Below are 13,474 nucleotides of genomic sequence, written 5' to 3'. Positions count from 1 at the left end.
ATTGGGAGCCAAAAGCCCACAGAGAAGAGAAACACCTCGCGATCGCCACTCTTTCCCCTTTGGGTATTTGCCAACTACCAATACACAGCATAAAAGCCAACACGAAGCACATCCTGGTGTTTGCATCAGTCTCACTGGACTGAGAAGACAAAACTGGAATTCTGTACCACCGAGGTAAGCAGGAATTGAGGATCTCAGATAAAAAGGAATCTCAAAGAATGAGCCCAACATTTGGTTCAATTTTTGCCCTCCAGAAATGTGCTGAATCATAAACATGGACTGAAATGCAGGAAAACCCAGCAAAAAGATGTTGCAAAGAGACTAAAAGGCTAAGCAGGGCTTTCATCAGCAGGTGACCCTTGAACAACATGGGGATTTAGGAGTGCCAATCCCTCTGCAGTCACAAATCCACATATACCTTTTGACACCCCCAAAACTTAACAGCCTACTGTTCACCAGAAGCCTTACCAATAAGATAAACAATTATTGCACATATTTATTTTGTAAGTTATTGGTATTATATATATATATATATTCTTATAATCAAGTATGCTAGAGACAAGAAAATGTTATTAAGAAAATCACAAAGAAAATACATTGACAGTATTGTAAAAAAAAATCCACATATATGTGGACCTGTGCAGCTCAAACCTGTGTTGTTCAAGGGTTAATTGTACTTACAATTGCCAAGGCTTACCAAAAAGAAACATCTTGGTAAATACTCCAAACTTTCAAGTGAGAGTACAGAAGGGCTACAAACTAGGAGTGAATTTCCTGACAGCCCAGAATTCAGCCTCATGTCATATCAATCACTGATGAATTAAAGTGACCAATGTTTTCCTCACTGCCTGCCAGAGAATATTAAAACCTACCTGTAAAAAGATAACATCATTCAAATCCTCTATAATTTTTCATCATAATGTTAATAAAACATTACCAAGTATCCTAGGAAAAAGGATCAAATGATCAAAAACCAGACAACAGAAACAGGTTCGCAGGTAATCTAGGTATTAGAGTCATCGGACAGGAATAGTACACCAATGATGAATGTGCTCAAGAAAATTTATGTACACACTGTGAGAACTTGTAAATTTTAGGCCTGAACATACAGAAACTGAAACTGAGAGTTTAATAATTGGGTATAAGTGAACAGTACACAGAGAAGATATGGTAAGTGAACTTGAAATCAGTAAAAAAAATATCAAAAATGACAGAGTAGGGTAGGGGTGAGTGGTCAGAAACTATGAAATGACCTAACATACATGTAACTGTAGTCACAGAAGGAAAGGAGAGAACTGAACAGAAACAATATTTAAAGAATAGCAGCTAAGAAAATCCCCAAAGTGACAAAAGATAACAAGCCACAGAGTCGAGATGCTCCACAAGCTCTACACAGAATAATTACAATAAAAGTCATACATAAGCACACAATAGTAAAATTGGTGGAAACCAAAGACAAAGATAAAATCTTAAACACTGTCAAAGAAAAACACACTGACTTCAAAGAAGCAACAGTAAAACCAAAAGCTGACTTAACAGAAACAAGGGGAGCCAGAAATTATAAAATAAGTTGAAAGTGCAGAAAGAAAAGACCCTTTAAAAATGAAGGCAAAACAAATGCACTTTTAAGGCATATGAAGGCAGAGAATTTATTACCAGAAGACCTGCACTGAAAGTAATACTACAGGGAACTCCTTATAACAAAGGAAAATGACCCAGAGGTCACTGCAGCGAAACAGTAACAAATGAAGGCTTCCAAAAAGGGTAAATGTGATGATAAAGTGATGAGTAACGGCTATTTTAATAAAAACAGCAACACTGTTATTACTAATTACTACTACCATTACTATTATCTCAGCAGCAACAATAATGTCATCTTTGGGGGTTTACAATAAAGCAAAGCATGGAATACAGAAATGGGATTCAAATATTGTAGGGCCTTTCCATTTTCCTGGAAGCAGTAAGGAAATAACTTACGATAGACTCAAATAAGTCAAAGATGTATGTTGTAATCTTAAGGTTGCCAGTAAGGAGATAATAAAAGAATTTATAACAAAAAAGCTAAGAGGGGAAACACGGGGGGGGGGGGGGGGGGGGAATGTTTAATCAAAAAGAAAGCAAGAAATGAGGAAAGATGTTATAAAAGATAGTACAAGTAGAAAACAAATAAAAATGGTCAATTTAAACCCCCAAATTGTGCTAAAGCAGTTACATTAAATGTGAAACAACACAGATTATCAAGTTTAAGAAAAAAAAAAAAAAAAACAACTATATGGTATGTGAAGAGATTCATCTTATCTCTAAGGACAAAGAAGTGTTTTTGTTTTTTTTTTTTTGAAAAGTCCTCTTTTTTTTAAACAATTTTTTTTAATGTTTATTTTTGACAGAGAGAGAGAGAGAGAGAGTGAGAGCGAGCATGAGTGGGGGAGGGGCAGACAGAGAGAGGCAGACACAGAATCCGAAGCAGGCTCCAGGCTCTGAGCTGTCATCACAGAGCCCGACGCGGGGCTCAAACTCACAAACCGTGAGATCATGACCTGGGCCAAAGTCGGACGCTCAACCGACTGAGCCATACAGGCGCCCCCAAAGAAACATTTTTAAAAAAGATGGAAACAGAAGCCAAAAGTATACTACATCCAATACATACATACATACATACATACATAAGCAAGCAAGCTTTAAGGCGAAGATTATTACTAGAGATAATGACAATAAATGGATCAACCCAGGGGTGCCCAAGTGGCTCAGTTAAGCGTCCAACTCTTGATTTCCACTCAGGTCATAATCTCACAGCTGGTGAAATAACCCACGGATCAAATAAGAAACCACAATGGATATTTTAAAATATTTGGATTGAGTGATAAATAAAAACATATCAGACTTGTGAGATCCAGCTAAAGTTGCTTTTATAGGGAAATTCCATGACTTAAATACATACATTAAAAAAAGAAGACTGGGGAGCCTGGGTGGCTCAGTCGGTTTAAGCGTCCGACTTCAGCTCAGGTCACCATCTCGCAGCCCGTGAGTTCGAGCCCCGCGTCAGGCTCTGGGCTGACGGCTCAGAGCCTGGAGCCTTCTTCCGATTCTGTGTCTCCCTCTCTCTGCCCCTCCCCAGTTCATGCTCTGTCTCTCTCTGTCCCAAAAATAAACGTTAAAAAAATTTTTTTTAAAAAATAAATAAAAATAAAAAGCTAGAAGGAAAGAAATAAAGGTAAAAGCAGGAACCAATTAGAAAATAATGTTTTAAATCTGAAAATTGGCTCTTTAAAAACTGATGGAGATAAAGAGGAAGCACAAATCACCAGTAAGCAGATTTAAAACGCAGGTATCGTTACAGATATTATGAACATCAAATAAATAGATAGATAGATAGATAGATAGATAAAAAGATAGCGTGTAAAATTGTAAGCCAAATCGGAAAATTTTGATAAAATGAACAAATCCCTTGAAAAGCAAAACTTGTCAAAATTGACAAACAGAAAATGTGAATAGTCCTTCATGTATGTATGTAAGAAAGAGTCAACAATCCCCATAAGAAAACTCCAGATGGCTTCACCAGTGAATTCTTCCAAACATTTATAGATGAAATAAAATCAATCCTCACAAACTCTACCAAAGAATACAAAAACATTTCCCAGCTCATTTTATGAAGTCATCATAAGCTTGACAACTAAACCTTTACTAGTCAACCTCTTTCATGAACAAAAATGCAAACATTGTAAATGAAATATAATCTAGCATACGAACAGGGTAACGCATAAACAAAAGTTAAAGTTACTGAGTATTCCAAGGATGCTTTAAACTTATAAATATGTATCCCTCTTCCCCCCCCCCCCAAATTTTAACGCATATCTAACACACAGCAACTACATTCCTAAGAGTTTTATCCTAAGAGAATAACCAGGGGCGCGTAGGTGGCTCAGTCCATTAAGCGTCGACTTCAGCTCAGGTCATGATCTCACAGCTCGTGGGTTCGAGCCCTAACAGCTCGGAGCCTGGAGGCTGCTTCAGATTCTGTGTCTCCCTCTCTCTCTGCCCCTCCCCCACTTGTGCTCGTGCTCTCTCTCTTTCTCAAAAACAAACATTTTTAAAAACTAAATAAAATAATCAGACGAGGTACAGAGATATGTTTTAAAATATGCATTAGATCATTGTTTATAATAGCTTTTAAATGCCCATAGGTATGAAATTAGCTAAACAATTTATGTACATCAGAATCAGTTCAAAATTATAATATGGTTCCACGCTTATTTGTATGGATAGCTCTTTATGACATATGACTAAGTGAAAAAAGCAGCATACAAAAGCAGGAATATTTCTGAGGCAAAAACACTAATTTTATATGAAAGTAAGGAAAATTGAACATGTATCATGAGAACATTTTGTCTAAACATAATGAATTACCATCTTAATTTAAGTTCATAAACAAAAGATTTAACGCCTCAGACAATTTTCATCAGCAGGAAGAACATTTTCTTCTCAGAATCTAGTCACAGAAAATTGCCCACATATATATATTTTATATAGACCACAAAAATGCTACTGGATTTGAACCAATCAATAGAAAACCTGCAATACAAAAGTATCTACAGTACAAAGACAAAACCAAAATACTCTGAAAGCACTGAATCCATTAAAAATCTGCGTTAGATATATAAAGCAATAATAGTTTCTACATTCAAAGTGGTGAGTTTATAGGAAAAAATTCTACTGTGTGATATATATATTCTCAAAGCTCCAACTTGTTGGAGACTCAAAGCTCCAACAAGTTTAAAGAAAACTCCCTTTAATTCTAGCAATTAATAAAAGAATCCACGCTCATTACAATCATTCCAACCCAGATGTTATACGGTATTTTGCCAAGATCTATAAAACAGGTGTCAGCTCTACCTTACCACGCTATCTCAGACCAACCAGCAGTGAACGCCAGCAGGAAGGTGTTGGTAAGGAATCTAAGGTATTCTGCTTCGGAGAATGTGCTTGAGGGATTTAGCAGGTACAGGAGGGGGAAAGGGCTTAGCTCGCTTATCACTGTTACCATCAGACCCAAACTCCTATCCCGGCTCTACTTTTTACTGGCTCTATGACCTCCTTACCCTCTCTAAACCTCGACTGTGAGAAAGTAAAAAGCAGCTCTGCTGATAATCACCCTGTGATGTCTGGACAAGACACAGCAAGGCCAAGAGAAGACCAATAGGCAACAAAACTTCTCCCACGGCCACACCAGAGTTCCAAAATGACTAACATCTGCCCCAGCCCCTTTATTTCTCCTGCCTCCTAAACAAAGACAGCTGAGAGATCACTGAGAGATTACTAACCCACCTGCACTTCGTGGCTGAGGGTATACAATCCAGAGCTAGTCTGTACCTCCCCCGGCTCCTCATTAGAATCATGCAGCACGACCCAAACCCTACCCCAAACCTCTCCCATTTCCTGTCACTGGGGCTTGGCATGGTTCCTCGGGCAGGCGCCCTTCCTTGCTGCGGCACGTCATTAACCTAATTTGTTTCACTCCAGATGCATTCCTGGTGGTCTTACCCTGGTAGGCAGTGGCAGCTTCTTTACCTATAAACCAACTCTGTTTACCCAGGGTCACTTAAAGGAAATGTTATCATGTAAAATGATCTATAAAATGCCAAGCAGCTGCCTGGTATAGCAAGTACACAGCAAAGACTACCTACTCCTTGCTCTCAGCTCAAAATAAAGCTGTACGTGTAATTTTATTGTTTTAATCATGTACCTTTCACTATCAAGAATCTACATCTCTGCAAAACACAGTTAAGATCAGAAAATGAGCCCCTCAAGTGAACAGAACTCTAAGCAACCAGAATAGACATGATCAAGTCCATGAAATAAAGATCATGCACTTTGCTATAGAGCAACTCCTGAAAATCCTACTTGGACACCATTTGATATTTTTAACATACTTTTAATACACTTTGAAAATCTGTCTTCCACATCCATAGCAAATAAGAATCAGCAACTGTAAATGGTCAGAGAGAGCGAGAGGTAAGCATACTGACCAAAGAAAAATATAACTGCTCAACAAGGCAGGGGACAAAAACAACTATAAATATCAAACACAGTAACTCAAAAAGCTCAGAAATCTGCAGTCATCTTATGCAATGGTTCTAAATTCTTTTGACTGAACATCCCAGCTCTAAAATACTTGCGCATATACCTCCAATATATGTATCTTCATTTACAAGTCGTATTTTATGTGCGTTATAAAACAAATACCAAAACAAATTAAAAGATTAAAATATTGTTTTCAATTTTAACTATTGACCATGTTAAATATTAATTTGTTTTAATCTTGCAATCACTAAAAATGCTATTACTATTAACATTTTAAGTGACAGCACTGTTAACATGCCTTTTTAGAAGTCTTGCTTTCCTGGGGCCTGGGTGGCTCAGTCAGTTAAGCGTCCGACTTTGGCTCAGATCCCCGCATCGGGCTCAGTGCTGACAGTCTGGAGCCTACTTTGCATTCTGTGTCTCCCTCTCTCTCTGCCCCTCCCCGACTCACACTCTGTCTCTCTCTGTCTCAAAAATAAATAAGCATTAAAAAAAATTTTTTTTGAAATCTTGCTTTCTCAATTTGTAAAGTTCAATGTATTTTGACGATGTAAGAACTGTTATAAGTCAGGGGCGCCTTGGTTAGGAGTCTGGCTCTTGATTTCGGCTCAGATCATGATCTCAGGGTTCATGGGATCAGGCCCTGCATTGGGCTCTGCACTGACAGCATGGAGCTTGCTTGGGATTCTGCCTCCCTCTCTCTCTGCCTGTTCCCCACTTGCTCTCCGTATCTCTATGAAAATAAATAAAAACAAACTTTAAAAAAAGCACTGCTATAAATCCTAACTGAAAAACTTAGTTCACAAAGATGCATAGATCTTTATGGAAAAATATGTCACTTACTGGTTTACTAAACTGTATCACTTTTCCATCACCAAATATGCACAAGTTGGTTGTTGTTGTTGTTTGAATTTTACAGAGAAAGAGAGCATGTGCGCAGCAAGTGGGGTGTTGGCGGGGGGGGGGGGGGGGGGGGGGGGCGGGGAGGCGCAGGATGGCAGAGGGAGAGAGAAAATCCCAAGCAGGCCCCACGCGCAGAGCTCCACACAGGGCTTGATCCCAGGACCCTGGGGTCATGACCTGAACTGAAATCAAGAGCTGAACACTCAACTGACTGAGCCACCCAGGCACCCCCGCACAAGTTTTCATTCAAAGTCAGTTACTGGGGGCACCTGGGTGGCTTAGTGGGTTAAGCATCCAGCTCCTGGTTTTGGTTCAGGTCATGATGTCATTAAGGGGCACTAAGGAATCTACTCCTGAAATCATTGTTGCACTATATGCTAACTAATTTGGATGTAAATTTTAAAAAATAAAAAATTAAAATTAAAACAAACCAAAAAAAAGGTCACGATGTCACTATTCGTGAGTCTGAGCCTGACATCAGGATCTGTGCTGACAGCGTGGAGTCTGCCTGAGATTCTCTCTGTCCCTCTCTCTGCCCCTCCCCTGCTCACTTTCTCTCTCAAAACAAACTCAAAAAAGTAAAAAAGAAAAAGAAAAATTTAAAGTCAGTTACCAGATGTCAACGATAATAACATTTTCTTTTTCCTGACGTCAGATATTTTTGCAAGCTGAGTAAAATGTGTTGCCTTTTAGGTTCTAACAAATGGGTCCAAAGTCCACCGAAATTCTCTGTAAGATTTTTCAACAGACTGGAAATGTCTAAACATGTTTTCAAAATGCTCTCTCCATAACATTAGTCTCTTCTGAAAAGCAGATACTTTCTCACTTAATGATTAAAATGTCAATTTTGCCTTGTAGAGACAACTTACTGTTTGTTTTCTCAAAAATATCTGCTAGGTAGCATAATACTGATAGCTTCTTATCACCATGGAAAAAAATCAGCATCTATAATAAAATGTGTAATTCAGGTTTAAGTTCTACAACTCCTTTTTCTGCAACCCTTTTAAATACTTGGGACAGTGAGCCTCTGCTCCCCATCTCAATTCAAAGTCATAGTCTTTTAAAAGGCATTTTTTAAAGTAACTATGTAATATACCACAGAAACACCACAAAACTTCTGAGAAAACTCATGCTGTTGGCTTCTACATTACACAACTCCCCCAAGTTCCCGCAGCAAACCACACTCATTGTAACCATCTGAATGTGGGCCTAGAAAAGCCTCAGAGACAATCCATATATTAATACAAAACCTCAATGCCTCCCCCTTTTTGGAGCATAAAATTAACCAATACAAATTCTAATCTTATTATTCTCACACCTCAACTGACTTGCCTCATGTCACTTTGTAAATTACTGACACAGCGAAGGGGCATAAAGCTTCACAATCTATATTAGGTGTTCAGGGTGTGAAATTGTAGCTTATAGAATAATGATACGTTACACAGAGAAGTACTCAACAAGGAACGCTCATTGAACCCAATCGATATTATTCAAATGATGACTCTAGATCACCCAAAATAAGTTAAATTATGTGTAGTGTATTATGCTTAAGTACACAGGACAGTAATCCTGTTAGATTGAACTATTTCCAAAAGAGCCTTCATGTACTCAGAAAATTTACTGATTTAGAATGACTTATTCCCCAGTGTTTCCAGTTAGCATATATTCTACAATCACTTTCAATTTCTTCTCCCAGAATGAGTGGAATTCTTAAAGAATATATTTAAGAAGCATACATTTCGCTCTCCTAAAATACTTTTACTGTTCCTTATTATGAAAACTAGAGCCATTATTAGGCAACCACTAATTTAAAATAATTTCAAGCCTTAATATTAAAAATACATTTTTCATATTCAAAGTAGAAAGAGAAGACGACATCCTACACTTCATATTTAACAGCATAATTAGCAGTGGTACGGAACAATATCTACTTTTTCTATAAGTAACAAAGAAAATAATGCTCCGTGAGTCAAGAAAATTCACTCATTTGTTCTTAAATATCTATTCTGTTTTAAAAATCAGAAATAAGACATATCTATATAATTGTCATCGTAGAAGAAGAATCTCAAACGCACTGACAGAAAAGGATTCACACGTGAGGGCTGGACATGAACTAAAAGCCATTTTCACAGGAGGGGAACATGAGCCGGAGTAGGATTCAGAGCTAGAAAGGAAAAGGCATTCAAAGCTGAGGTAAATTGCCTTTTGTTTTCTTAACAATAAGTGTCTCATCCAGAACACCGAATGCAAGACATATTCAAGGCAAACAATTTTAGAAGAACGTTCCACTGGAGATACATTCTTCAAGCTGTTCCTCAGGTCACATACTTCTATATATAAACGTACTTATTTATCCACCCTTTAGCTTCATAAAACCTCTCCACTTACACTTGAAAGAAGACTTCCAGCAAGAGAAAGAAAAATTAAAAGGAGCTGTAGGTAAGGAGAACATGTGAGGTACTACATCCTCTTTTTTCGAAGTTAAAAATGTTCTGTTCCCTGGGCCTTTTTCTAGCATGACATCCTCTCCTGGTAGACTCTACGTCGCTCATTTTACTTCAACTTGGAAAAGTGATAGAAGTTCACTTTGAAAGGAAATTCATTTTGGTAATTTCCTGTCCACCAGAGGGCTCCCACATTTCTCCACAAATGGAAGAGATACGTTACAATAAAAATAGTCCTGAAGCACCGAAAAAACTCAAATTATCACGATCTTATTTAACCTCAGACTAAAAATTGTTCTATCTGTTACAATTTCTACAGGAACAGCTTAAAAAGATAGAGCTTTTCTCCAAGAGTTTCATCACCGAAAAATGTTTCAAATACCAAAATTGCTTTGCTGTTATCCTCACACGGCCAATTTCTTTCTTAAGTAGGGCTTTCAATTTTATAGATATCATAAAATATAATTTTAGTCCAAAGCTCTAAATAGTAGCTCAAATGTTTTCTATAATACTTTCATAAATACAGTAATTTATTTCTTGATAGCTTTCCCAGTCCAGAAAACAAAATCATCACCTTATCTACCCAGCCTTAGGCCTTACTATTAACAGAAAGAGTAAATATCCTCTTTCAGAAAACCTAAACTCATTAACATAATCCATCCTACAATTATTAACAATAAATACTGCCCCATCATGAATTATGATTTGGGCTGGGAAAACAAACATAAAGGAAATGAATCATTTAAACACAATGCATTACAATGATATTCTGTTCAGATATTTTTAGACTTTTTTCACAAATAAGTTATTACACTAGAATGTTAGTAAATCTCTTAGTTCAAACCCAATCACGCTTAGCAAAAGAAAAACCAGTATTTTATGTAAATACACTTATTTATAGATCATATTTACAGAATGTTAATTGCTAAAGTACCAACTGTAAATTTTACAAATCCATTCACTAGGGGTGCCACTCCCCCTCCAAAAAAGATGGATTTGCTAAATTCGGATTATAAAAAAAGAGACTCCTTATGGTAAACACAAAAATTTATTGAATGTTTTGAAAGAAATTGGAAATGTGAGTTATATTTATAAAACAAAACACGATGCTAAAAAACCTATTTTAAAGTCAGTCACAATCGTTGTCATATAAAGACTTTATCAAAAACATCAATTGATTTAGCAATTACTGTAGCTCAAGAATGAATTATCTTTAATGAAAACATGATAGAGGTTATAATTTCACTGCCCCACCTCATCTCCCAACTACGAATTTTCCTTTACAACAGACAAGCATCATTAACATGTAAAAGAGCGTAACATTTGTTTCTACACAGCACATACTAGCTGTCACCACTTAGAAACTCGAAAATTTTACTGCACCTAGCAAAAATGTATGTATTCATACGTATCCTGATCAGTTTGGAGTTTATGCTGCAAAAAAAAGGTCAGACTGTGGAAAGCGGTGGGGGTAGGGTAGGATTCGAAGTGGTAAAACTGTTCTGAAAGTAAACGCAAACTATCAGTTATTGATACGAAGAGTTTAACAAATACAAAACATTTTATTCAACAACTTCTAACCAATATTTGTCATGCTATGTTTCAGAAAGTTGAGAATTCTAGGCACGTATCTAATGAAGGCACTTTTTAAGCAAAAATGCAATGTTAAGGAAGTAACAGCAAATGAAGCTTTAAGAGGTTGTGACATAGGAGGAAAAAAGCCTCAAGACTTCCAACAAGTTGAGCAACTTCAAAACTAGACATGAAAAAGACTCAGAACAATCTAATCTGAGGTGTAGACTAGGCACACTCTGAAACAGCATCATCAGGGCATTATATGTTTATTACATAATACTGCTTTGCCCTTGCATATCACCTTTAATCAAGGGATCTCAAAGCACCACCGAAGCAAGGCCTCAAAATACAGTCTAAAACAGAAATAGTTATATTTTATAACTGCACCTATTAATAAAACCTTGCCACTAGTTCCCGTCCCCCTGATCCGAGCATTAGCTTCCGAACCTTCTGACTTGGAAACCGTATTCCCCAAATCATTTCAATTTGTAACTGATGCTACGCACATTCCAGCTTGTCTTCGGCACTGGGCCTAAAGAAAGTAGTGGCACTGTTTTCATGACACAAATCTATTTCATTACAGTTTCTGTGGCAGAATAAACAGTACTTAGAGTGGACATACCTTGCACGGATATAAAATGGAGGCTTTAGAGAACCAATCTTTGCTGGGGGTGATGAGCCCAAAAAACACTCAACTAACAGGGCAAATAGCACTTTCCAGCTCAGTCCAGAGACCTATCTAGGCAACTTCGAGAGTGGAGTGGAGGAAACCATATCCAGCTACCATTAATGGGGCAGGCAGGAGACCATTCTGGGGTGTGCACACCGGGAGGGAAAGGAAAACTAAAGGCACGATGCAGGAGTTTTAAGACTCAGGAAAGAGAGTGTAAGTTGCTGTGTGGCCACACAAGAGACAGAACATTGTGGTTCCTATACATTAAAATAGCATGTTAAATGGCAAATCAAACGTAAGCAAAATGGCTTTAAACCAAGGTCAAAGATGCCATTTACAGCCATTCAGGCGGGTGGTTTTTGGGTTTTTTGTTGAGTCTGTAAATGAGGTTCGATCCTATAGAAACATCTGACATTTTAAAATTTAACCAGCCAAGTTCAATTTTGTTTTTTCACTGGAATACACGAACACTCAAATGTTAATGTTATGTTAACTTCAATTCTTTCATAAACAAGATCATTCATCTTCCTGTTAATTGCATTATGTTCGTTCCTAAGACTGCGAAGTGTAATTTCAATTCGCACAAACCCACCCCCTCCCAGCACTGTAAGCCTGCACGGTTACTGTTAGCCAACACACTCACAATATTAACAAACATGAACCTTTAGAAACACAAAGAAAAGCATCAATAAGCAAGAGTACTTTTTGTTTCAAGTTCTCAACATTCAAGGATCAAGGCTCAATAATTTGTTTTATTAGCTTTGAAAAGTCCAATGATGTAATACGAGTAAATATTTGCTACTGAAAGTCCTGAAAATCCGTAAGAAGCACCAATATGCGGTCAGTCTAGATCTTTAAAAATTCCAAAACATCTTAACGTTTCTGTTGCCGTACTTGTTCACCCAGACATACTGAAAAGCTCCCAGCGAAATCCAGTAGAGTTTTTCTTGCAGACCTACACGTCCCTGCGCTTGAAAACATCAAGTTTGTATCTACTGCATTAAGATCCCGTCAGTGTCATAGAACAAGATTCCCGTTTTCCCGTCTACCTCTGTATCTAGTAAGGACACCCGTCCTCAGCTCTGCCCACTGTCACTGACGTTTTCAGAAGCTCTAAGATCAAGTGTTCAAAGGCTTCTAACAGACAGGGGGGAGATTTTCTCCACTTCAAGCTACATTGCCACATTTTCCCTACTTCTCCATCGTCTTAAATGATTCAGAAAACACAACCAAATGAGAAAAGCCATATTAAAAGCGGTACTTCCTAAGACGGGGACACCAGAACCTCCAACTTCTCCAAATCTCCCAGCACCGTGGCGTTTCAACAGTCCCCCGCAGACCTTCACCCCACGCCTGCATCCTTTCTGATTAAATAAGATTGGAAACCACAATTAAATCAGTGTCGTAACTTATCCTTCACTTACCATATCCGCCGGGACATTACTGGACATCTTGCCGTTTGATATACACCCAGATGTTTACCGGGGGGGGGGGGGAAAATTACAACAAACAAAAAAGAGCAGAAGTCTTCAAGCTACAGAAATCAACCTCAACGATCTCGATCGGTTCGTGATGTGCTTTCCAAAAAATAAGTTCTTTCGGAGTCACAGCGCCGGCCTGGCCGAGGTTCCGAGCGAAGAGGAACAATCCCCAGGAACTGGGTGGCCGGAGCCGGAGGGAACTCCCGGGCGGACAGCAGCAGCCCCCGTCGTCGTCGTCGTCAGCAGCAGCAGCAGCAGCAGCTCCAGGACCGGCCGCGCCAGGTAGACCGAGCCGAGTGACACACGGACATGGAGCGGGG

At 38.3% G+C, this 13,474-nt stretch overlaps 1 protein-coding gene across 1 annotated transcript in view; it reads right to left on the bottom strand.

The window, feature by feature from the left end:
• Positions 1-13,215, bottom strand: part of UBL3 (ubiquitin like 3) — a 64,107-nt gene extending 50,892 nt beyond the window's left edge. The window contains exon 1 of the mRNA XM_019447876.2: positions 13,098-13,215. Within this exon, the coding sequence (XP_019303421.1) occupies positions 13,098-13,124 (27 nt within the window). The 5' untranslated portion in view covers positions 13,125-13,215. The remainder of the gene's footprint in view (positions 1-13,097) is intronic.
• Between the last annotated feature and the right edge of the window lie 259 nt (positions 13,216-13,474).

Source organism: Panthera pardus, unplaced genomic scaffold (genome assembly GCF_024362965.1).
Source record: "Panthera pardus isolate Hobbes unplaced genomic scaffold, ASM2436296v1 HiC_scaffold_1, whole genome shotgun sequence".
Classification (NCBI taxonomy): domain Eukaryota; kingdom Metazoa; phylum Chordata; class Mammalia; order Carnivora; family Felidae; genus Panthera; species Panthera pardus.
Note: the sequence above shows the minus strand (reverse complement) of the source record. Positions and strands in the feature narration are given on the sequence as shown.